The 27,398-nt window shown below is 39.7% G+C and overlaps 1 protein-coding gene across 2 annotated transcripts in view; it reads right to left on the bottom strand.

Moving 5' to 3' along the window:
- The window catches only part of LOC124619658 (scoloptoxin SSD14), a 531,056-nt gene that overhangs the window by 164,135 nt on the left and 339,523 nt on the right, over positions 1-27,398 (bottom strand). The window contains exon 1 of one of the 2 annotated variants that reach the window (XM_047146192.1): positions 25,016-25,259. The exons of the other annotated variant lie outside the window; for it this stretch is intronic. Within the exon in view, the coding sequence (XP_047002148.1) occupies positions 25,016-25,179 (164 nt within the window). The 5' untranslated portion in view covers positions 25,180-25,259. Of the gene's footprint in view, positions 1-25,015; positions 25,260-27,398 lie in introns of those variants that run through there. 2 annotated transcript variants of the gene reach the window in all.

Here is a 27,398-nt window from a genome sequence, read left to right as displayed (position 1 = left end):
ACATGAATTTTTAACATTGAGACAAGGGCCTGACAAGAACAAAACATTGGGGTCTGTCATTCGGTGTGCACTTCCTACATATTAATATGTAGCTCGTAGCTACTACCACAATTTTTAACATTGAAAGTTTTTCAATAAAATATTTGAGAAAAGCAGTATTTGAAAACGAACGTCTGAGTCCATTAAGCTGCTTGAGAGCGTATCTGTTCTCAGAAACTCTTCTAACGCAAGAAAAACTTCTCAGTAATTCCTTGTGTGTACCTTGAAAGGGCCTCTGCTTAATCGTGCAGCTATCCAAAGCACTCATCAAGGTGTGGGTCGAGTCGGCTACCTTCGAAAAGACGGCCGGAATGGCCAGATGATGCAGTTTTCTGCCCGTCACCTCGAATGTTCGAGGTGACGCTTTGAGAACAAGGCGGATCGCTGACCGCAGAGGCTCACTCTGGGTGAGAAGAATAAACTGCGCGCGTGCGTACACATTACACACATACTATCGGCGACGCTGAAGAGTAAAAGGAATGAAGGAAATAGGACGCTGTGAAGTTTGTATGAGGTTCAAAATAAATACATTTGCGTACAAAACTAATTTTGGTTCAGCAAACAACGTAATGCTTTACGTGAACGGTGTGCCACTGTCCAGAACATACGCTCTTAGCTGCATTCCGGTAACGGAATTAGCTTCGGGAGTTTACGTGAAGCAGAAGGTGCTCGGCGATCATCAGTATTTAGCCTTTCGTAATGTATGTTTACGCGGCTTTCCATGGTTCGAGTAATGTTTCTTGTTTTGCTGTGACTGACGGAAGTGGAAACGATTTAACCAGCAGGTTTCTCCGCGTGATTATTCTGGCTCAGACGATAGTAAACTACAGTACTGGTTCTAGTTTCCGTCGAATGTATGCGTGCGAAATTGTGTGTAGGTAAACAAAGCACTCTGACGTAGCAGAGTACCTTTCCTCTGTAATTTGCCATGTGAGTGGTACGTCCCTTCGCAGGAGTAAAATTCGTGTGGTTTTGTTCAGCTCTAGGCTTTCCTCTTGTTTTGCACGCCAGCAAGCTTTTTTATTTTGCTAAATCTGTTACAGTACTGGCGTCAGAATTTGGAAACGCCACTGCCATCTGTCGGTTAAACTCAGCTACAGACCGCTGCCGCTACAGCACGCTTTGCGCACCAGGAACACCTACGCCATCTGTTAAAGAAGATTGAAACTACTAGAATGTATTCGTGGGCCTCTACACGTCCTTGATCGCTAACGCAGGCTTGGGCGGTGGCATAGGGGTTGCCAGTTCGAATCCTGGGACCGGCAGAAATTATTACTGGTTAACTATGCACAGAAAGATTGTAGCACAAAATCCTTGCACCAGTGTACACACCTTTGCCGGAATGAGGGCATGTCGCTCCATGATAAACCATCCATCTGAATGGAGGGAAAATATACTCGTATAAAGCTCAAAACCTTTTTATTGCATACCAAGGAATTTTTTTACACACCTGTATGTGCACAAACAATTTTTTTGTGATTGCTTATGTCATATTTCAGAACATCCCAGCGATTCGCTGTGAACGTTGCTCTCTGATTCGAAAGTGTACTTTTTCTGTACCATTTGAGCAGATTACGTAACGCCCCTGTAGATGACAGTTTGTTGATCTGTAACTGTGTTGCTTCTATAAGTACTTTTTCAGATTGTCCCTTATTTGTTCAGATGTGCGAGTAACACCACATGGCGGCGTTTTGTCCCTTTCCACCTGAACAATGCGTCAAACTATTATTTCCAAGAAGTAACTAAATTTTCTCAGGTAAATGGCTGTAAGGAAATTCTTTCACTGAATTAAACTTTCCTAATTAATTTAGATTTTTTCCGCAGGTGCTACTCTCTGACTGGTACTTTGCTTACGTTGGGGATTGTGCGTCTGGAAGGTCTATCGTAGTTCAGCCTTTTTTTTTTTTTACAATTAAAAGCTTCAGTGAAGTCGTGGTAATTTGCCTTTAGATTGCTGGTGGAGTGGATAATAGCTTTCCGACCACAGTTCATCTTTTACCCTCCTTCCATAAAGTCAGCAGTTTTGCTAGTCAGAGGAGATCAAATATTAGCTTCACTTTTTCATATTTTTAGTTTTCCGTGCTTTTCCCCCCCACCATTATTTCTTCAACGCGTAATTCAGTCAACAGGAGTGAAACATGCGATCCTCGACCGTTTCTGTTCATTACTAGTTGCCTTTTGTGGGTAACTAAAGTTTTTACAGTGACTCTGCTGCCATGTGTAGATGATGAAGACAATTCCTGGCACGTTTTAAACTGTGTCCCTGACGTCTGCGAGCAACTGTTAATGGAAGAGGCTTGTTTGGCATTGTACCACACAGTTGTATTCCCCTTCAATTCTCGTATGAAGCGCGGGAAGAATAAGTTATACGTCCAGTATTACGTTATCAATCTTTGACAAAGAAATTTCACCGACTGTTCATCATATTTCTTTGACCAAGATTTTTAACGTGGCGCAAAAAGGGCATTACACTATCATCAAAAATATTTCGTCATAATTTCTTCAGAATGGCTGACTAGTAGTACTAGAAAAACTGCATGATCTCTACTGAGAAATTATTTTTAATACTGTTAGTGTCATAGTTCCCTAAACGCTGCACTGATTTTTCCAATACGAATACGAAACATAATTTAATCTCTCACCTCCTTATAATAATGAAACACAATAATAAAATTTGAGTGCGGTATATTATAAACAGTTCCCATTAGACAAGTCGTCATCCTATCCTCGGAAACCTTAACGTGAGAAATGGTTTGTGGCCAGATGTGTTGCGTTCAGAATGAACCAATTACGTCTGCATGCTTGCCAAGAACTTTCTGCTGCTTTACGCCGATTGAAGTGAGTTTCGCGAATATTTTTACGATTATATTCAAAACGAGGCACTTTTTTGCATTCTTGGACACTAGCGCCTGTTTATTCTCATGAAAGATTGCAGCGTCTCCTGGGCAATCGTCGTAAAAAGCGTGTGACAGGATTTTTTCCGTGTGTGTAAGACCAGTTAACATTTATCGATATAGCGCCACGCACACGGCGAAAGAAATAATTTAAACACGAATAAACATGACCAAGTGAAGCAATAAAGCAAGTCTGTGGAAACATTTCACGAATATATTGTGTGTGTATGTAGAACATTCATAATTATTTGACGTTTTATGCATTTTTAACTTTGAATCCATGAGATATTATTGTCTTTGGCAATCGTATTCGTGTTAAATGAATTAGTGATTATGATCTGTGCCTCAGATAAAAAGGACAATTCAGTACATGTATAAATAGTAAAAATCATTGTAATAATTGCTCTGTTCTCTTTGGGTTTCGTTAGGAGTAACACTTGCGTGTTAAGCAAATGTATATGCTGGCCGTGAGTCTTTTTTTCATGACGCTTGAGATCCGCCGTTAGGCGAGTCGTCGTAAAAAGGTGTGTAAAATTAATGCATTTTTGTTTGAATATAAAGTTTGAGCAAATATGTTTTTAAAATAATTTGTAAAGTTGCCAGCCATTCGTCCCGTAAATAATGTAGTCATTTTCAGCATTTAATTTAGCGGAAGCCGCTGTACCAATCTGCGAGGGCAAAGGCCGCAACCGCGGCAAAATTAATAAAAATATTTCAGGCATCGCAGTCGTCTCGCCGGTAAAGCGAGGTAACATAATATTTAACATTTTCTTACAGCTTCCAGCAGTGCCGGCAGACTATATTATATAACTCAGTGCATCTCTCAGTTTGATTTGGAAGGTACTGTGCAACATCATCTATGCGAACACAAAAATATGACGAATAACTGTGTTATGACTATCATTTTCACATTTTGTGGCAAGGTCTGCTCTGTGAAACTAAAGCAATATTTTACATTTTTTCCCTGAGATTAAGAGAACGCGGGCTAGCCGCGCGCCTGTTCTGATTAACAGTATTCAAGAATCCACTGCATAACGTAAGCAACATTCAGTGCTGTGACGATCATTTGAATTTCATTACTGACTTTTCTGAATACGATGCAAGGTAGTGAGTTCAGATACAGTTTTCTTTCTTTCTTTATTATGTTACAGTAGCAAGTGAATGTTTCCTAGATGATTATCCAGAGCAGATGTGGAAAAGCAATAATTTGATCCACGGTGTGCCACATTTATGATGAAAGTGTTTATTCCCTCTCCCACTCCATGTCTGAACTTAACATATGTGTGCTAGTGTGACTCATACAGCCAAAGTGAAATATTTACTCAACATTACTCAAAGTTACTTGCTTTTATGAAGAAAGAATTACAAAGTAAAGGCAGTGTAATAACACTGAATCAAAACCATAGCAACTTGTTACAAATAATTTTGTGTACTGCCATCAGCTCTCAGTTTCAGTTTTATATCAGTCTGAACATTGCAAATCCAAACTTTAATATTGTAAAGCAAAGTTACTAGTTACCATGTACAAACTTACTTGCTGCTACACGTATATAATCATATCTAAATAAATAAAACCACAAGCCGAATAAAATTAACTCCAGTAGTAAAAAAGTGAGAGGAGGAGTAAGGGAGACGGAATAAGACCTTTGCCCTTGTCCTGGCTTCTGTGCTGTGCCTTGCCTTGCGTGTACCTTTTAAGCTACCCTTTTCCCAACTCAACATTTAGTCCTATGGCGTGTCCTCTTATGACACATTCTTCTTTATGCGTGCATCTTAACCTAGAGGCAGCATATCTTTCGTTCCCTTTAGCACAAAACTCAATTTATATTCCTTTCATCTCCCACAGCTGCATCATCAGCGAACAGTATTGTGCTAATTTTTTGTGCTTGACCAACAGTAGTTCTTTAATTCCCTTGTCAACGAACAAATTAACATCAGAGGTTACAATGGACTTGACTTGCATATTGCCTGATTTTGACTTCGTCTACATTTGTCAGTGCAGACTGTTCTAATTCGCTTTGAAGAAAGAGTGGTCTCCGTCTGCGCGCCTAAATAGGAAAAACCTTTTATCTCACCCCATATTACAAAACACGTTTCCATATTTGAAGCGCCACTACAACGTCTGTAATAAGACCACCTCTGCGTTTTGAATGTGCTTCTCCACTGCATATACACAACACACGATCACTTCGCAGTGTGTTTATACGTGCCAGCCGCGTGCAGTAAACAGAAGATTTATCAGTTTCTATGATCAAATCTAAGGCGAGGGTACGAGCCGTAAGTAGTCTAATATTGTCTTCATGTCCATAGGGGAGGGAAACGTAGGGAGCTATCTTATGTTCCTCACTCAATACTGATTCTTTAAACTTGATGTTTTTCGCGGAGTAGTTTACGTTTATCTTCAAGCTACAGCCAATTCGAGTTTTTCACTATTTCCGTGGCGCTCTCCCAAGAGTCAAACAAACCTGTGACCATTCGTGCCACCCTTCTCTTGTATACGTTCAGCATTATCTGTTACTGCATATTGGCATGGTTCTCGCACGCTTGAGAAATATTCTGAGATGGAATACACAACTGCTTTGTAAGCAGTCTCCTTTGTAGACCGACTGCATTTTCTCAGTATCCTGTCAATGAACGCAAGTCTGCCACCTGTTCTACCTATGAATCAGCCTATGTTATCGTTCCATTTCAACAGCCCACAAATTTTTACACCCAGGTGTTTGTACAAGCTGACATTCTACAGTCTCCTTGATATTTTAGTCCTAGGATATTAAGTTCCCGCGTTTTGTAAAGTGCACAGCTTTGTTGGATGGTTGATTGATTGATTTGGGGGGAGGGGACCAAACAGCGAGGTGATCGGTCCCTTCGGATTAGGGAAGGAAGCCGGCCGTGCCCTTTCAAAGCAACCATCCCGGCATTTGCCTGAAACAAATTTGGGAAATAATGGAAAGCCAAAATCAAGATGGCCGGAAGCGAGAAAAGGAATAGGAGATGCTATTGGCCTGTTAAGAGTCATAGGGGAAAGACGTATTGAGAAAGGTAGAGAAATTTATGCTGGTTTTATTGATTTGGAAAAATCTTTCGACCAAGTTAGATGGGACAAGGTGATGGGTATTCCGAAGAGGGGAGGAGTAGATTGGAAAGAGATGACAGGTGCAGAATCTATACTTATAACAGAAAGTAAGGATAATGATTGGAAATGAAATATCACAGGAAAGCAGCTTTGGAAGGGGAGTTAGAACAGGTTGTTACCTCTGTTCTTTGTTGTTCAACGTATACCTGGAAGAGATTATTGTGAAAGGCTTAGATGGAAAAAGAGGAGTATGTGTTTTTAAGAAGAGAATAGAGTGTATTGTATTAGCTGATGACATGGTATTAGGGGGCAGGAAGTGAACGAACTGTAAATAATAGACCAAAAGCTTGTGCGGAATATATAGGATGAGAACAAATACAGCAAAAACGAATAGTGTGCTAATCAGCACAGGAATGCTCTTACTTGGCTAATAATAGTTTGTTCTGTCAGCAGAACAAGCTATTATTAGCTAAGTAAGAGCATTTAAGAATTTTGGAAGTACGACCACTGAAGACGAGATGTCGTCAGGAGGTCAAAACAATGATATAGCGAAGGAAGCATTCAATGGAAAGAGGAGATTAGTATGTGGCAAACTAGATAAGCGTCTGACTAAAATGTTTTGCAAGCGTTTTGTCTGCAGTATGGAACTCTATCGAGCAGAAATAAAAAAGGCTAGACGGATTTCAGATGCGGATGTGGAGTATAATTGAGAAGATAAGCCGAACAGAAAGAAGAAGAAGGAGAAGAAGAAGCTGATGCTGATGCTGATTTGAGGTGAGAGGCGCTGCGATATCATGGTCATCAGCGCCCTGACGAAAAGCCAGCATGCTAATCCTATGGGTGGGAATGAAGGCTGTCCCCACATGCGGAGCAGTTTCTAACATATTAAAGTCTGCCTCCTCTCCCCTCCAATTTAGGGATGAGTCCTGACAGTTCACAAAATTTTAACACCGGAATCAGTATCTGCGAGGGGGTGGGCCGATTTCCATTGGGACTGAGGGTTGCCCTAATATCAGTATACAGGACGTTGCCGCAATATGTTGAACTGACAGTGGCACGCCACAAACTTCAGAGTGGTGGATCCTCCCGCTGGAGGAGGAAGCCATGTGCGAAAGGGCTAAGTCCGAAGCGCAGTCTGGTAAGCAGAACCTCCTTTCATCAGTGAGGCTGACATGAGGTCCGCCGTGCCTTTGTGGTCGATTTGAGCGACCGCAGTTTGTTTTCTGTCATCTGCAACCATTCAGTTTCCCACTTATGCGTGATGCGTCTGTCAGAAAATGAGATGATGGCGTGCAACACGATGGGACATTGATGGACAGTACCATCCAGACATCTTCGTCGGCCATGTCGTTGCCCTGTATTTGTGGCCGCCAGGTACCCAGCAAAAGATGATAATCTTGACACGGTTTTGGAACCGCTGTAAGGAGTCATGGATGAGCTGAATCATCTGGTCTACTGGATACATTTGGTGAAGTGCCTGCAGTGCACTAAGCGAGTCTTAACAGACAAGAAACCTTGTACGGTGATGTCCGTGATCCCTCTCCAGTGCCATAAAATTCCGCATCGCAATTTGTAAATTGTTCCGGAAGACGCACTTTAAATCCCCTATCAGGGAAAACAGCAGAACTTAGGACATTCTGTAGCCGAGTCCATCTGTGTAAACAACAACAAAACTGTGGTACATACTTAAAATGGTCGAAATCAAAATTGTAAAAACATTATCTGGAGTACAAGTCTTCTTGTACTGTGTCAAGCTTAAAATCACTTTGGGCCTCTGACGACGCCAAGGCGAAAATGCGTTCCATCCCTGGCTCTGAACTTAGATGCCTGATAGATCCAGATCCTTGAGACAGTCTTCAGCACGTATGGGGCCGATTCCTGACCAACCGTTCGAAGATGAGTTGGACCACTGAACTAAATGTCAATGACTGAGGTGACGCTGAGATTTTCAGCGCCGGTCGCCCCAAAAGGATACGTTACCGAATCCAGAGTGGTGGTTCACGAGCCTCTACACACTGACCCTGAACAAGGCTGGTTCGAAAGGCTCCAGTCGATATCCGAATGCCCTCATGGTGGACAGCATCTAACATCTTGATGTAGGAAGGACAGGCTGATCCGTAGACCACGCTGCCATAATGTAAACGTGATCGAACAAATGCCCTATAAAACTGCAGGAAGCGTCAACTGTCAGCTCCCCGTGTCCAAACGGAAAGAGTAAGGAAAGAGTATTGGAATAAATGGGGAGGAGAATACAGCTACAGATTATAAGAGAAAGCAAGAAGAAATGGATGACACATACGTTGACATAGGAATGCTTGGTATCAGAAGCTGAAACACGTATGTAACGCAGCAGCGATGGCGAGGCATTGTAGCATCTGTGACCAGAGAGTATGCGCTTGACCGCGCGAGTGTTGCGAGCGGTTCTCAGTCAGTAGTAGTCTTTGCGAGTTAGTTGTCGCTATGCAGAGTAGCAGTCAGTCAGTCGTTGCGAGTCTGTCAGTGCAGTCGTGGCGAGTCTGTCAGTTCAGTCGTTGCGAGTCTGTAGCTCTGTCTAGTTGAGAGCAGTACTCAGTCTGTAGTCGTCATGCAGAGCGGTCGGTCAGTAGTAGCAGCCCAGTGCGGTTGTGTGATGTAGGCGGTCGGCAACAATGGTCAAGATGAGTAATAAGGTATACTGTTAATATAATCATTAGATAATGAAAAATTTTATTTATTGTAATTATTCTCCAACAAGTCTCCCAATAATAATTTTTTATTTCAAAAGCATTTTCTCAAAAGTTTAATTTTTTTGAACTAAAGATCTCGTTGCACTTCCCATTTCATTCCACTTCTTTTTGAAGAAAAATTTCACTAGAATTACAAAAAAAAAAGGAGAATATTATTATTTGCAATGTAGTTCCTCCAAGTGGTGCGCAACAACAAGAGCAGATATGTGACATCCATTTATTCTGAGGTAAGACTTTAATTCTGATTGTTTTTACACAGGGCCAAAAACCGATATTTCGGTTTAATTGTATTTTCTTGTCACTGAACGGACTTTAAATTTTGTGAAGAATTTATATTTGAGTCAGATTGCGAATTTCACATTTTTGTTGCCATTTTCAATACCTCTCATTGTGGGCGAGGTTACAATTAGCGCAATGTCCAGTAGCATTCATAATTAAATATTGTCGTGTTTCTTTCTTTCAAATTTTTGTGGGGAGGTTACACTTGGCTCCCATTTCTATTAAGTATTGTCAAATTTCTTTCTTTTAAAAATTATTGTGGGGAGGTTACACTTGGCGACACCCAGTCCAGGATCGTATTTCGTTGAGAGTCTTTTGAACAACAGTCAGATATCTGCTCTTGTTTGCTTAGATATAATTAGGATTTGGCGCAACGCTTTTAATAATATTGTGACTTTCTCTCTACAGGTCAACGGCAATTTGTTGCTTTGTTGTATTTGTGTGTTGCTTTTGCATTGTGTTGATTTGTTTTGTGAAAAATTTTGACTATTGTAAAAATGCCGCGAAAGACTGTGAATAGTGTATCGCGAAGCATTGTGAATGAAATTACCGACTTAAACAACGTGACCGATAGTAATTGTGATACGCAACGTAATGATGACAATCCTGCGTTCACTAACAATCAGTGCATTCCAACCACTAATGATGACTTTTATCTTAATGATGAACAAACGAACTCAATTGTCTCGTCTGTTAATTTGACGACAATTGATGACGCGGGACGCTCTATTGTAATGAGCGCTGCCGAGCTTAACACACCCGATTTAGAAAATCCAAGTAATGTACAGACAAATTTGTCTAATGAAAATGAACAGGATACACAAAGTAGGACGGATTTATTTAATTCCGAAATAATGTGTGACAGTGTACATTCGACTGACAAACCTTTTTGTAAATCTCAAAATGACCAAATGGTTACAGAAAGTGAAACAATTCCAGATCCACTGTTGAACAGCACAGAGAATAGAAATGCTGACCTTGAGTCGAATCCAATTATGGCTTTGTTGCGACAAATGAGCAAACAACTTAGTGAACAGAACGAAAAACTTGACAATAATGACGAAAATCTCAAACAACTTAGGGAAGATAACAAACAACAGAATGAAAACCTCAAGCAACTTAGTGAACAGGTCAGACAACAAAATGAAAAATTTGACGACAATTCGAGACAGCTCAGTGAACAAATTAGAGCCGTTGCTGCGCAGTGCCATGACACTAAGGAACAGCTGCGAGCGGAAATTGAGGCTTGTTCACGAAAAAATAGCGAAGAAATTAAATCTGTTTCGCAAGAATTAAGAGAAATGCAAACAGCCGCAACAGAAACACTCAGAGACGAAATTAGCGGAGTCGCTAAACAATGCTCTGAAAAAGCTACACAATTACGCGACGAGTTTAAAGCAATGACGGTAGAACTTTCGTGCACAATGGACGCAAAGATAGACGCAAAATTCGAACAGCAGAACACTCAGATTAACGAGCGCTTTAATCTGCACATACAGAACAGTGATACGCGTTTCCGCAGATTTATTCAGGATCAAAACAAAGTAAAACGACAAGTCATGGAAACAATCACTGCACAAAGACAAGAGGACAAACGTAAAATATTCGCGAAAGCGAAGACGTATGTAGACAATAATATTACTACAGTGTCCGACAAAATTAATACCATAGAACAATTGAACGCGGAATTACGGGATGAAATTTCTGACCTTAAATCAAAAACAGATACACACACAGTAAATATTCAAACAGTGACAGATAGATTCGAACAATTAGATCTAACACAGGATTGTGATGTCATCAAAGCTGATGTTAAAAAACTGAGCGAAACTACGCGCAAGTTGCAAAAACAGATTAATGCGTCTGATTCTAAAACCGATGATCAGGTTAAAATACTGACTGAAAAATGTGATGAATTGGCCAGTCGTATTGATGTTATCGAAAATACTAATGACAATAAATCAGACGATACTGCACCGGTTTCTTTTATCCAAACACCTGAATTTCAAAATTTACAGCTGACAATTAATGAAATCGATTCATCTAACAACACGTTACGTCGGAAGTTATCAAATTTACAACAAGAAGTAACAGAGATGAAAAACATGTCAGTTAATAACATACCACAACAGACGCCACTTTATGAACATGTGTCAGAGTCACGCAGCGCGTATAATGTGAGTAATTTACAGAGACTACTAGACGTAAAATCCGAAAAGCCACGCGACTTAAAATGTGAAAAGCTACGTAACTTGAAGTACGAAACGACACAGACGAACAGATTCACACACAAACCCGAACGTGTTATTAAACCGAGTGACGAGAACGTAGATTTCGAGCAATTTGCATTTGTAAGAAAATGTAAGGAACTTAATAATGACAGAACACAGATACACGATTTGCACTGTATACGACAATTTATCTTTGTACATTCACCGCTATTATCTGTAATGGAGAAACTAGCTTTGAACCAGATGCGACAATTTATTTTTGTATTTTCATCAGCATTACGTATTATGCAGAAACTGGAATTAGCAAGAATACAGCGATTTACTTTTGCAATTTTACCGCCATTGCCTGTAACGCAAAAGCCAAAATTTATTTGCAGTGCGTAAATGACCTCAGGGGATTCATTACGCTTTAATGAATATGTGCCGTAGCGAGCATAGGGCCCCGAGCTGTAGTAGTGCTATTTCATCTTTAGTTTTCTGCACTGCTGCCTTCTCTTCTACTATCCTTTATATCTATCAAAACTGCTCTTTAACTATTGCTCTATATAGTATTAAGAAACGAGTAATGAAAACCCGATGTGACTAACTTTTACCGAATGTGACAATTTTCAGTAGGCACTCCCGTAATGACAACTACCGCCGTAATTTTAATTACAGATAAAATCGTAATCATCAGTATGTATAAAATTTTGAGCAGTCGGAACCATATTTTTGTAACAATAGATGTTTTTCACCACAATAGCATGAAAGTCAGCCGCTTAGCATACCTAACCAACAATGCAGTCTACAAGGTCAACCAAACTTTAATGTTTCGCCGCGTGCACGTATAGTCCCAGGTACAACAAATAGTAACGCACGGCAGCAAAGAAATAACTACGTACAGACAACACACCATTTCAATTCCTATCGCAATGCGCCGTGTAGAAATTACTATCATGACAGACGTAAAAATAACGAGCACAATTTTCAGCGTACATTTTAATAACAGTCGATCTTTTCAGCAGCAACAACATCAGCAACAACGAATAATCATGAATGAAACAGACAATAGGTGTCATCCATAGCGTAACACGTCCATAAGAAATAACAGAACAGTTCATATAGTGGATATGCCACAGCATCCTCCCGTAAAATAAATAACGGAACGTAAGATGGATTTTAACCAGATACAGCACAGATTGCATATTACAGTAACGCAAACATTACTTTTGACACGCAGAATTTTGTTTACGAGAATGTTATTTGAAACATGCTGTGTTGAATGCACCACTTTTATCGCATCCAGATCTTACTAGAAATTTTTCCATTGCTACCGACAGTTCCAACACCGCTTTAGGCGTACACATTTTCCAGGAAATAGAAGAAGATGGTTCTACAGTAATTAAAAACATCGCATTTGCAAGTCGCATTTTGTCACCTGCTGAACGAAATTATTCCGTCACAGAACTTGAAACATTATGTGTTGTATGGGCTTTCACGAGATTTAGGCACTTTCTTTACGGCAGACATACCACCGTCTACACAGACCATAGAGCAATACAATTTTTACTTTCAGCTAAATTCACTCACGACAGGTTAAGCAGATGGAAACTATATTTACAGGAATTTAATTTTACAATAGTTCACATTCCGGGTACGCAAAATGTTATAGCAGACGCACTATCGCGTTCTCTCAGTAACAATCAGCAAGACGTAGCAACCAACTTCTGCAAAACAAATTTCAGTGTCATGTACATTCAGCAAGTTGCATTTGAAAATTTTATTTCATCGTCATTACAGGACATAGCACAAGAACAAAATAAGGACAATGTGTGGAAAGAAATTAAACACCTTTGGCAAGATAGGAAAAATGTTACGATTAGGAACCACTACACTGTACGCAATGACATTCTGTTTCGCCGCTCTCATCCTGACAGCAACATTTGGTTATTATGCATTCCTGACGAACTGGTTAACAAACTAATTTGGTACACTCATTTAAGTTACGCACATTACGGAGCACGAAAATGTTTTCTTATACTGAGACAGAACTGTTATTTTGCCAACATGGAGAAACGTATACGACGAGTTTTAGCGTCTTGTAAAATTTGCCAGAAAGCTAAATCAGACACCACTTCACATATTCCTCTTTTATATCCCATTATACCTGTGAAATTAAGACACATGGCCGCAGTAGATATTTTTGGTCCGATTCCGAGAACTAACAGAGGTTTTTGCTACATTTTTGTCGCTGTTGAGCTCACTTCAAAATTTGTTACTTTCACTCCGTTACGCAAAGCTACTGCTAAAACTGTTTCGAAAGCATTTGTAAAACATTTTCTATTTCATGTAGGGCATGTAATGAAAGTAATTTCTGATAATGGATCTCAATTTCGTAGTAGTGTATGGACACGCATGTTACGAGCTAGAAACATTTCTCCGATCTATATATCCAAGTACCACGCTTCTTCGAACCCTTGTGAAAGATTAATGAAGGAAATTGGTAAGCTGTGCAGAATATACTGCCACAAAAGACATATTGATTGGGATACACACATACTCTCATTCCAAGATGTAATTAATTCCATTCCAAATGAATCCACTATGCTATCTCCGACTGTTATACTGAAAAACGTTGAACCACCGAACAAAATTAAAGAATTAATAGAATTCCCCAAAAATCGTCGCCTACGACACCACGAAATAATTGACATTGCGCTGAACAACATCAAACGTGCCGCAGAGCGCCGGAGAAGACAGCAAAAACAGGTTTGTACACGCCACGACTTTCACGTTGGACAGAAGATATTAGTACGTACACACTATTTATCCAGCAAATTAAAAGGTAAGTGCAGTAAATTTGAACTTCTATACGCAGGTCCGTATCGGATTCGCAGCATCCCTCACCCCAATGTTGTACACGTCGAAACTTTGAGAACCAGAAAATCGAAAGGCAATCACCATATCTCAAACATTAAACCGTTTATTGAGTGAAACCACTGTATGATTCAACACACTATGATGCCATTTACTAATGCAATTAATTCACCTGACTAATTATTGATGATTATCGTATTTTTTTTCTTGGCAAGTGCCCGGCAAGGTAAGGTTAGCAGGTCGCTTTTCTTGTCGTCACACATCAGACCGTGCATATTTTTCCAGATGAATTTACACATTTACGACTATTTCTGCAATTATATTTATGTGACTACTTATTGATGATTATCGTATTTTTTTTCTTGGCAAGTGCCCGGCAAGGTAAGGTTAGCAGGTCGCTCTTCTTGTCGTTACACATCAGACCGTGCATATTTTCCAGATGAATTTACACATTTACGACTATTTCTGCAATTATATTTATGTGACTACTTATTGATGATTATCGTATTTTTTTTCTTGGCAAGTGCCCGGCAAGGTAAGGTTAGCAGGTCGCTTTTCTTGTCGTTACACATCAGACCGTGCACATTTTCCATTTTTTTGTGTATATGACTGTACTCCAGTTTTGTTTGTATGCACTATGAAATAGTTAAGATATAACACACACCAGTCGACTTTGACATTTTTTTTTTTTTTTTTTTGCCTTATGACATCTCAACATCGTGACTGTTTCACATTTTTTTTTTTGCTACTGCATTGTATTATTCTGTGTACATTTTTTCGCATCCGAACACTGTCAATGTCTTGGACATATTACGTTTTCTGTCATGTTATGCTGTATGGTTAATTGTGTCACCATAAACCAGTCATTATTTAGTGGGTATATGATTTAAATGCAAGACATTAATCTCTGTCATCAATTTCAGAAAGGAATGATGATTCTAAGAAATAAATTTAACATAAATGGGAATTTCACCTACGGAATAAACGAAAGGAGATGCAATAACTTTATGAGGAAGAGTAAAGGGATCAGGATTAACAAACATTAACAAGAATATACTATACTCATCACAGAATAGCAGTCTTAACTAATTTTTTCTTTCAGAATACAAGGTGATTGATGCAGGCTGTCAGAGAGAACTACACATCTTATTTTTAGTGATGAAATATGCTAGAGATAAGGAATAGTTAGGTAATGAGTAATGAAGTGATTTTTTGCAGATGATAGTGAATACTGATGAATAATGATGAAGGAAATGGTATTATGAATAATGAAGTTTTTCTCTACAGGTGATGATAATGGTGAAGTTATGATGATATGGATAATGAAGTTTTTTTCTTTATGCCACGTAGTTATTTAAGTATTTGTTGCGGTTTGCTTTGACAGCAGGTGTTACATTGCATAGTAGGATGACGGAAAGTTTTGGAAAGGACAGCTATGGAACACATTTTATACACATTTCACTACTTGTTAATTCGAAGTTCACTACTTTTCAGCATAGTGTGCGTTTCTTCTTTCAGGTCAATAATCCGTTTTTGTATTTTTTCCAGGAGAAGTTTTTCATGACACTTACTAAACCTGTTACTTATTCTACCTGTTCTAGTACTTGCATTTTTATATTTTTTACCCATTTGTGTTTATCATTTATAAATGTGATCACATGTACTGCCTTGTTACATAATCTTGCTACAGCTGACTCATGACGAATGACGTTACCTATCCTCATTTGCAGCAATAGGTCAAAAGCAAAAAGTATTATGCCTCAGCAATTAATTATCGATCCCAACGCAATGCATTGCTACCAAAAAAATGTATTACCAGTCCCACATAATGTCACTAGTTTATGATAATTCTGAATAATACTGATCAGCTCTGAATAGCATGTCACTCGAGTAATGACCTCTTAATGAGACTATATTCAAAATAATGCTTTGTCACTAGCTAATAACTGCCACTGTTTATTGTAATGCCTGTGATTACTAATGATTTGACTGTAATTAACTGATTTTTAATAATGACTTTGTAATGATCTGAATAATACTGAATGATGAACTATGTTTTATTCTATTCAATACTTGATGGCCACTGAGTGCCAATAATTAATGTCAATCAACGAAATTGTTATTAATTATGCCATTAATTAACTCTTGTTTTCGATGTTCATACTTTGTAAGTGGAAATAAATGTGACTGTTTCATAATGCTTTGTAATTAGGAAAAGACTAATGATTCTTAATAGATTGGAATGACACATAATTAATTAACTATGGTACTGTTTAATAATGCTTTGTAATTAATTAAGGCTAATAATTCTTAGTATATTGAAATGACAAATGATTAATTAATTAACTGTAATTAGACAAATGATTAATTAACGACAAATGATTAATTAACTGTAATTAGACAAATGATTAATTAACGACAAATGATTAATTAACTGTAATTATACAAATGATTAATTAACTATAATTAGACAAATGATTAATTAATGACAAATGATTAATTAACTGTAATTAGGAGAAGGTTAATGATTCTTAATTATACTCTGTAACTGAAAAGAATGCGATTATTTCATAATATTTTGTAACCAGGAAAAGAAGGCTACTGATTCTATGTAAAACAATTAATGAACATTTTTCTGTAATACTACATACTTGGTACAGAAATGTTCAATAACTGGGCTATGAATGCCACGAACTATCAATGAAGACTGTAATTGTCAATATTATGTGACTTGATGTCCTTCACCTCATAAGCTGACTACCCTGAATTACTGCAATGTCCATTTGTCCTGTTTATCCCAGTGATCATGGAGCACTATATTTGGTTTTGCACTAATTCTACGTTGGTGTGCCTTGTAAGAGTGTGGTATTGACACGACATGCTGTCCACCACCATGAGCGATGAAGACATTATTATGGTCCCACTGTTTGGTGTACCTAATGTACTGCCAAAATGAAACATGGAACATTACTACGACAGTTCAGTGTCTTGGCTACACTGATAAATTCTGATGGGAAAAGAACTTCAAGTTGTGTCACTTGGTGTTGTACTACTGTGGAAAGATATGGACTTTCAGAGCAGCTGTGTGCAATCTAAAGTGCTACAACCATGATGCAATCCTTCCCTTTCCTATCCTGATTCTTGTCACATAAAGAAAAAATTTTTTTTTTGGTAACATCATTTATGTTCATAGGTTATACATTTTTCGATTCGCTAAACTCCAGTGTGAGTACACTTATGTCACTGGTCGACATGATGTTTGCCATTATGTTTATTTGTTGTGAAAATACTAAAGACATTTTTCAGTGCATGTGCACTTTGGACATGAATTTTTTTTTTTGCCATTATGTTTATTTGTTGTGAAAATGCTAAAGACATTTTTCAGTGCATGTACACTTGTCAACATAATATTTTGCCAGTCTGTTTATTTGTTCTGAATATGCTAAAGAATTTTTTCAGTGCCTGTGCACTTTGTTATCTGTCAAATAATTTGTATATACTTTTCTGATTTGCTACTATGTTTTGTACTCACATTTTGTCTTTGTCTGATATATTTTGTACTTAGTGCGTGTGCACAACATTTACTTTATGTACTACATCTAATTATTCTTGCCAGTCTGTTTATTTGTTCTGCATATGCTAAAGAATTTTTTCAGTGCCTGTGCACTTTATCTGTCAAAAAGTTTGTATATACTTTTTTCTGATTTGCTACTATGTTTAGTATTCACATTTTGTCCTTGTCTGATATATTTTGTACTTAGTGCGTGTGCACAACATTTAAATATTCTGTAAGTTGTAGGATTTTGTTAATTAAAGAAAAATTTTGCCGCGCTTGGCAAGTCCAAATGACTCACCATCGCTGCCAAATTTTTGCCCCCCGAGTGGAGGGTTATGAAACACGTATGTAACGCAGCAGCGATGGCGAGGCATTGTAGCATCTGTGACCAGAGAGTATGCGCTTGACCGCGCGAGTGTTGCGAGCGGTTCTCAGTCAGTAGTAGTCTTTGCGAGTTAGTTGTCGCTATGCAGAGTAGCAGTCAGTCAGTCGTTGCGAGTCTGTCAGTGCAGTCGTGGCGAGTCTGTCAGTTCAGTCGTTGCGAGTCTGTAGCTCTGTCTAGTTGAGAGCAGTACTCAGTCTGTAGTCGTCATGCAGAGCGGTCGGTCAGTAGTAGCAGCCCAGTGCGGTTGTGTGATGTAGGCGGTCGGCAACAATGGTCAAGATGAGTAATAAGGTATACTGTTAATTAATATAATCATTAGATAATGAAAAATTTTATTTATTGTAATTATTCTCCAACAAGTCTCCCAATAATAATTTTTTATTTCAAAAGCATTTTCTCAAAAGTTTAATTTTTTTGAACTAAAGATCTCGTTGCACTTCCCATTTCATTCCACTTCTTTTTGAAGAAAAATTTCACTAGAATTACAAAAAAAAAAGGAGAATATTATTATTTGCAATGTAGTTCCTCCAAGTGGTGCGCAACAACAAGAGCAGATATGTGACATCCATTTATTCTGAGGTAAGACTTTAATTCTGATTGTTTTTACACAGGGCCAAAAACCGATATTTCGGTTTAATTGTATTTTCTTGTCACTGAACGGACTTTAAATTTTGTGAAGAATTTATATTTGAGTCAGATTGCGAATTTCACATTTTTGTTGCCATTTTCAATACCTCTCATTGTGGGCGAGGTTACAATTAGCGCAATGTCCAGTAGCATTCATAATTAAATATTGTCGTGTTTCTTTCTTTCAAATTTTTGTGGGGAGGTTACACTTGGCTCCCATTTCTATTAAGTATTGTCAAATTTCTTTCTTTTAAAAATTATTGTGGGGAGGTTACAAAGCTTTGGAAGGAACTGTTTGATGGAGGAGATTGAGAGGGAGGAGGTGATTCAAGATGACGGACGACGTAAAGGGAAGCTGAAATTACGCGGACAGAAAGAGGATGACGCAGTAGAGCACAGAGTTACTACAGGGTGTTTCAAAAATGACCGGTATATTTGAAACTGCAATAAAAACTAAACGAGCAGCGATAGAAATACACCGTTTGTTGCAACATGCTTGGGACAACAGTACATTTTCAGGCAGACAAACTTTCGAAATTACAGTAGTTACAATTTTCAACAACAGATGGCGCTGCGGTCTGGGAAACTCTATAGTACGATATTTTCCACATATCCACCATGCGTAGCAATAATATGGCGTAGTCTCTGAATGAAATTACCCGAAACCTTTGACAACGTGTCTGGCGGAAAGGCTTCACATGCAGATGAGATGTACTGCTTCAGCTGTTCAATTGTTTCTGGACTCTGGCGGCACACCTGGTCTTTCAAGTGTCGCCACAGAAAGAAGTCACAGGGGTTCATGTCTGGCGAATAGGGAGGCCAATCCACGCCGCCTCCTGTATGTTTCGGATAGCCCAAAGCAATCACACGATCATCGAAATATTCATTCAGGAAATTAAAGACGTCGGCCGTGCGATGTGGCCGGGCACCATCTTGCATAAACCACGAGGTGTTCGCAGTGTCGTCTAAGGCGGTTTGTACCGCCACAAATTCACGAAGAATTTCCAGATAGCGTGATGCAGTAATCGTTTCGGATCTGAAAAATGGGCCAATGATTCCTTTGGAAGAAATGGCGGCCCAGACCAGTACTTTTTGAGGATGCAGGGACGATGGGACTGCAACATGGGGCTTTTCGGTTCCCCATATGCGCCAGTTCTGTTTATTGACGAAGCTGTCCAGTTAAAAATAAGCTTCGTCAGTAAACCAAATGCTGCCCACATGCATATCGCCGTCATCAATCCTGTGCACTATATCGTTAGCGAATGTCTCTCGTGCAGCAATGGTAGCGGCGCTGAGGGGTTGCCGCGTTTGAATTTTGTGTGGATAGAGGTGTAAACTCTGGCGCATGAGACGATACGTGGACGTTGGCGTCATTTGGACCGCAGCTGCAACACGGCGAAAGGAAACCCGAGGCCGCTGTTGGATCACCTGCTGCACTAGCTGCGCATTGCCCTCTGTGGTTGCCGTACGCGGTCGCCCTACCTTTCCAGCACGTTCATCCGTCACGTTCCCAGTCCGTTGAAATTTTTCAAACAGATCCTTTATTGTATCGCTTTTCGGTCCTTTGGTTACATTAAACCTCCGTTGAAAACTTCGTCTTGTTGCAACAACACTGTGTTCTAGGCGGTGGAATTCCAACACCAGAAAAATGCTCTGTTCTAAGGAATAACCCATGTTGTCTACAGCACACTTGCACGTTGTGAACAGCACACGCTTACAGCAGAAAGACGACGTACAGAATGGCGCACCCACAGACTGCGTTGTCTTCTATATCTTTCACATCACTTGCAGCGCCATCTGTTGTTGAAAATTGTAACTACTGTAATTTCGAAAGTTTGTCCGCCTGAAAATGTACTGTTGTCCCAAGCATATTGCAACAAACGGTGTATTTCTATCGCTGCTCGTTTAGTTTTTGTTGCCGTTTCAAATATACCGGTCATTTTTGAAACACCCTGTATATGAAAACCTTCCTTTGCGTAGAACGCTGATGATAATGATCTATGACATGTCTGGTGCTACTAATGATATCGTCTGCGGCGCCCCAATACATCGGTCGACGGCTCTCCATTCCAAAGTTATAGGCTGCGTCCTCACTTCCAACAAAGTCTCGATCCAGTCACAAATTTCTTTTGATATCCTATATGACTGTACTTTCCTAAACTATCATCGATGTGGTACCGAGTTTAATTCTTTTCGGAAGCGAAGAAATACCGCCTCTCCCTGACTGCCTTTTACCACGGCTTGCAAGATTGGATAACCCCCAAGTTAGGTTTCGTGTGACCGAAGTTTTTCGGAATCCATGCTGGTTGACATGGAGGCTATTCTGATCGAGATAGCTCATTATACTTTAGTTCAGATTACTCTAAAACAGGTGGACCTTAAAGAAGTTGGACTGTAGTTTTGGGTGTTCCTTACGGTACAATTCTTGTAGACGGGTATGACGTCAGCTTTCTTCCGACAACTGGGATACTTTTTTCTCCCGAGGGATCCATGGCATAGTTTCTTACTGATTGTGGAATGCAGGTGTGATGATGGACGTCTACCTCTTAAGGTGCTCCAAAAGCTTAGGGTTCAAGACTCCCTTCAGGAACTAGTTTTGATTAGTCGAGAAATTTCAGAACGGCGAATACTTATACGAAGAGTGATCTATTCATTCTGGAAACAACCTCCAGAAGAGGACTACCAGTACATGGTGGGCCGTGCGCCAGGATTGATCCTTATGCATTATAAGATTTTAGTCTTGACCTTAAATTTTCACCTTTACGTTTCCGTCTCCGTGTGAGTAAGTGTTCCACTAGGTTCATGAGCAATGTTGTATTTGCCAATAAGTTTTCACTGCAGTCGTTATGTACTCACCATATCCCGAGATTTCAAGAATTATGTATCCAAAGGATTTATTTATTTATGTTATTTATTTATTTAACCTGATCAGATTAGGGCCATCAGGCCCTCTCTTACATCGGACCAGTGTTTCACACCTGCAGCATTTCACACATCAGAGTTACATCATGACAATAGTTTAAATAAGAAAATTTGATTACTCTAGTCACAATATGAATAAAGAGTAATGACTAAGACCTAGTAAGTAGTGGCAGTATTTTTACAACAGGTGCTATACATACAAATTATGATAAAAGCAATGATAGTAATAGTAAAAAATCAAATAATGATAAACGTGAGAAAAATTGGCAATAGTAATGAAGATTTGTGCACATGTACATTAATATCTTGGTGTGTAAAGTAGATGTTTACTAGTATAGCGAGTTTTGGGGAAGGGAGATTTAAGGAGGGGGAAAGAGGGAAGTGATGAAGTGCATTCATGTACAGAGGAAGGCATTACTGTTGCTTAAGTAGATACGTCATTAACTGTTTTTTGAAGGCGGACGTGTTTTTAAGTTCTCTAACGTAACGAGGGAGGCTATTCCAGAGTCGGGTTCCCGCTACTGTAAAGGACTTGGAGAAGGTGACTGAGGGATGCAGTGGAACAGAGAGGATTTTACTATGATGGGTACGTGTGTTTGTCATGTTGTTCCGACATAAGCGTTAAGGACGAGGAGAGAGAGATGAGTGTACATTTTTTTTTATTGTGCAGTACTGGGTGAACTGCTAGAACACACAAAATTTACATTAAAAAAGGAAATAAGAGAATGAAATGGAATTAAAATCAATTTCGTATACGAGGATAAGACGAAAGAATTGCATTGTCTGATTAGCAATATTGAAGTCTAACGGTACAGGCAATTAGAGACTGGGAATACATCGCCAACGTTTTCAACGAACCCATCCAGCATTTGTGTGAGGTGATTTATGGTAAATGCTACAGAAAACCTAATGAATGCGATCCACGTTCGCTGAGTCCGGCAATAGAATAGGAAAAGAGAGAATTGCCCGAAGATTTAGTGGTTATCAGCGCCAATGGTAATACATTTTGAAAACCTAATGCTTGTTGAACGTTTCCAGAATTGGAACACTGACAAAATCGAACCAATAAGTTTTTATCGACGCTCGCATAATGTCTCATACATATTGACAGCATTAACTCAATACTGATTAAAAGTGAACATGGATGTCTCAAAAATACAAGATGCGTTTTATAATCATTTCCATGGCTCAATAAATTGACTGGAAACTATGGAGCACGTAAATGGAAGTTTTTTAGAGTAAGACATCTGATGTAGTCCATAGGGGAGAGGTGGGGGGAGGGGGAGGGGGGTGGAGCACAAGCCATTGAAGATACAAAGTCATTGTCGCACAGACTTAACACTATTAGATTATGAAATCAAAAAACACAAGGAAGTTCAACCAAAGCGTTCCAGTCCTAAAGCAAAATCTATTATGGATTAGGCAAAGTTTTCAAAATAGATGAAGCTCTGAAATATTGTGCTTTATAGCTACTGTTGCGTTCATGAAAGTGTATGAAGTTTCAATTGTCAATATTAAACAGCCATGTAATTTTGGGAAAAGAATCAAAATTTATATCAGCTCGTAGAATAAAACTATTTTGTGCACAGGGGTCACTTTATTTACAACAAACAATGCAGCATTGAGCAGATGTGAGATTTATTTTCGGATTTTATTTTTCTGACTTCTCTTGACTGTTCTTTTGTATTATATTACTCACATACACTGAAAACAGGGAATGTGTAGAAATTAGTTACAGTGCTAAATTGTTTTTCCATGGACCGTGATGCAAGTAAATCTATCAGCCCTGTGTGCAAAAGAATTTCTCGCACATGGGAACTACGAACAACAGTGTTTCAGAAAGCTTTGACAGTTTAGTAGCTAAAGATGCAAATTATGTACGTTGGATAAAACTATAGTTTGAATAGGGGTCAAATTAAAAAAGGGAAAGCTGAGTAATTACAGAAACAGTTAACACAAAAAGTGTATGATTATTTGCTAAATTTAGTGTGTGTTAAATTTCGTACCTCGTCACTATTGTAGTGTCTATAAAGATAATTTCTCTAGTGTAGTAGAGTGTAGGTTCCATGACTTACGGACTGCAATGTTGTATTTGCACAAACACATGAAATGAAATGTTTCTACAGCAGCAGAGGTATGTGGGTTATCGATCTTCGCAGCTTCGAATCATGCGCACAGAATCTAAACAGTTATAGTGAACTACTGTTCTAGACAGAATGACAATATGTCCTTTTCCAAAATAAAGTAATTATTGTTACATTCGGTAAAGATTTTATGTTAACTTGTCTGGTTTCTCACCAAGATATTTCTACTAGTTGAACTGAGTAGTTGTGTCGTTTTAAGAAAACATTTTTTTACGCAGTCATTTAGGGAGTGCCACATCACGGCGAACACTGTACTGACCCATACCTGTTGCTCGTCGTATCATAACTGCCCTGCGCAACTCAAGGGAATATAATCCACGCCTCCACTGCGTCGAAACCAACGTTCGTATAATCATGGAGCCACAGATTATTTAAAGCACGCCACAACACCCGACGGCTAACAGAGCGATTGAATTGGGACTATTGGCTTTAATTCTTACAGCGCATGCTCGGGTACTATTTACTTGATTGGGCCGCCGACTGCAAGTGGGGCAAAGATTATACCCGCATGGCGGAATGTTTACTACAGGACTAGCACATTCATATGTTTCCGATCAGCAGATCGTGCATCGTAGGATGCTGAAGCATTACAAGTTACGGCGAGTTCTCGCAAAAAAAAAACAATTCTTCCTAATCGGCTGAAATGAGGACTTCATGTTCTCGTATATGACTCTGTAGCCTTTATGAGCTTGTTTAAAGAAAATTTCCCACTTTCATCTGTAGAGGTTTCTTTCTTTTGTACCAATATCGGCGTCACGCCGTTGTTAGGAGTAAATATTAGATAGCATGTCACGGGACAGATGTAATTATGGGTACCCTTATAAGGTGGCGTCCCGCATTAGAGAAACGGAAGCAACAGCCGTGACGACTGACAAGCAACACGGTGCGCAAACTAATCAGTGATCACAGCTGTTGCTATCTTTGCTACGATATGGGACACTACCTTATAAGGGTATCATTGCTTATAACTGTTCAGAGACTTGGCATCGAATGCTCATGCTTGAAAAGGGAGTAACACCGATTATGCAATAGCGGAATAGAAACTTCTGCAGCGTAAGCGGAAAATGACGTTCTCTAAGTGAAATAAAGACGCCTAAAGTGACGTCTACCTTTGTATTGGCCATGCAGGGATAAATGTGCAGCTATTCACCGCACCACAAAGTTTGATTATTGCTCCTGGAACAGCTCTCGTAACTCGTCAGTAGTGACAACACATTCCGGACGCTGTTCACTAAACTAGCCTGGGAGCATGATAAAGCATGGATGCAATTTACGTGTTTTACCTGTCGCATTTTGGGGTCATGCAGCCGTTAGTGACGGCGCCGGACGTGGCGGAGCCGCCCCCGCGGAGGGCGGCGTGTCGGCGCGCGGGGGCGGTGCGCCTCCTGAGATGTGTGGTGGTGCGCGACACACTGCCCTCGCCACACGTGTCCACCAGTGGGGCCATGAACTTGAGGCCAGCTTACGTACGACCGCGGCGGCCGCCGCCGGCGCCGCCGGGTCGAAACGGCCGCGTCAAAAGGGGCACCTCACCACAGGGGACGAGCCCCACGCACGTGGCGGAGGCGATTCCGCGAGCCTTCGGTACTTCCATGGGCACGAATTCGCGAACCAAGGGCCGGCTTCCGCGCAGCGATCAATACTCCGCGCGAAAGGGTCATGGCCGCTAGAACGGCTCGCGTGGACGCGACGCCGGATCGTTCGCAGCTAGATTATTCCTGTGCGAGTGACGCACAGAATAATTAAAAGTGGCGCACAGTCTTTGAAATTTCTGTTACTTTATTTGAACTTGACAGGCTACGACAATACGACGACGGTTTCCTCATTTAAAATTACGCAGTCATGGATGCTAGAACGTCCAGAACGGACGCAACACTTGATAAATAATGCACAGAACGCTTTCTTTTATTATGCGGACAGTATATCGAAGCAGTAGGCCACGACAGTAAACAAACGAGAACTGACTGTTCGAGGGGAGGGGGAACGGTGCGGGGGAATAAGCTCCGGCTCCCTCTCGAAGGGCTGCCATCCCACGTCTGCGTTCTGTGCTTCCACGAACGTAGAGGTGACATAACCGTCATGTAAATTGCTTATTACTTTTCTTGTGGTGAGAGTCACATTTTAATTCCTTAATGCACAAGCATCTCATTTCAAAATCAGAAAAAAGCAAATTTTAATACATAAAACATTTGGTAGTGGCTTCAGCTCATTTGCTTGCTTCGGTTGGCAGCGGTGGTTCAGGTCCGACCTCTACCGGTACTATACACAACCATAGTTCTAAACACCTCCCACCTGAAACTGCCACGACATAGCATCAGCGTAATACCTATAAATGTTTTCAGGCTGCCTCTTCCCACTCATCGAATATAGCCTCTATACTTTTCAATGAAAAAGTCCTGACATATGACTGTTTTTACTATTTTTAAATTTTACTCCATCTGAAAGTGTTCAGCGACCGTACTCATTTCATTTGGAGAATGAAGTTACAGCAGTCAGTGGCAACTTGTGTTTATTGTAGCAGATTTAGGTTTCTATCATTGGGTGACATCTTCAGTGCTAGAAGAAACACTGGTACTAATTGTAATACAATGGCATGCATGATAACACCAAAGTATAACTGCATCAATTTCATATACAGTATAATTGACTCGTACATACAAGCATATACAGTTAACTTTTCAGCCGTTTTGCATAGTCCTCCTCTGATTATACACGTCAAGAGTTCGAACTTGAGTGATGACGTTTTTTAGTGTTATCTCACAGCTGGCCTCAGTGTACACCATATATGAATATCGTGCACTCTATATATGCATCATATTGAATTACTGCATTGTATATATAAAGTATTTCACATTGTTATCACTGATTGTAACTACTTTTACTACGTTATCATCATCCTATTGTATATCGATAAAAATTTATTTCCTTAAAACGGTCATTTTTGTGATAATATAAATAAACAGCTACATGTATACAATACAATACTGTAACAGACGCATGTCTGGAGGGCGCCATAGTCATGTATGACGCACACTAACGCCAAGCATGGGGTAACTGTAAACAACAGCCTCGCTGCAAATCGGACTCTGTGTATAGTCTAACAGGGGCTATGTCAAATAATGGCTGAAAATTTATATGCTGGTATGTACGACACACTTTTGTGAGAGATTTATGCAGTTTTACTTCGTTGTTATGTATGCGATTGTATTGAATTGGTTCCTGTATTGTCTCTGGCACTGAATGGTAACTCAGTGACCGAAATCTAGATCTGCCACAATAAACACAAGTTGCGACGGATTGCTGAACCTTCTTTCACCAATTGAATCTTTACTGTTTTATCCAAGGCAACATCCCTATTCCAATCTATCACACGGCTCTTCGGTTACACAGTTTCCAACGTGCGGGCGAGCGAGTGCTTTCTTTGAGAATGTGTAGCCAAACTCCAAGAAATTAAGGTTATGCCTAGCGCCGGTTTTGGACTACGTTCTATATGGACCTGTTTCTGTCACAATGATTTGTTGGTGATTGTAAAATAAGACAAGCCTTTTTATGGCATCTCTCTAACCGAACTCTAAAAATTTATTGATCACGGGGATGCTGCACCTTTCCAACCGTTGAACTAATTTCGTCTTCAAGTTAAAGTCAGATTCATCAGTAGCGACAAGG

Source organism: Schistocerca americana, chromosome 1 (genome assembly GCF_021461395.2).
Source record: "Schistocerca americana isolate TAMUIC-IGC-003095 chromosome 1, iqSchAmer2.1, whole genome shotgun sequence".
Classification (NCBI taxonomy): Eukaryota; Metazoa; Arthropoda; class Insecta; order Orthoptera; family Acrididae; genus Schistocerca; species Schistocerca americana.
The sequence above is the reverse complement of the archived record's forward strand: the minus strand, read 5'-3'. Positions and strand labels throughout refer to the sequence as shown.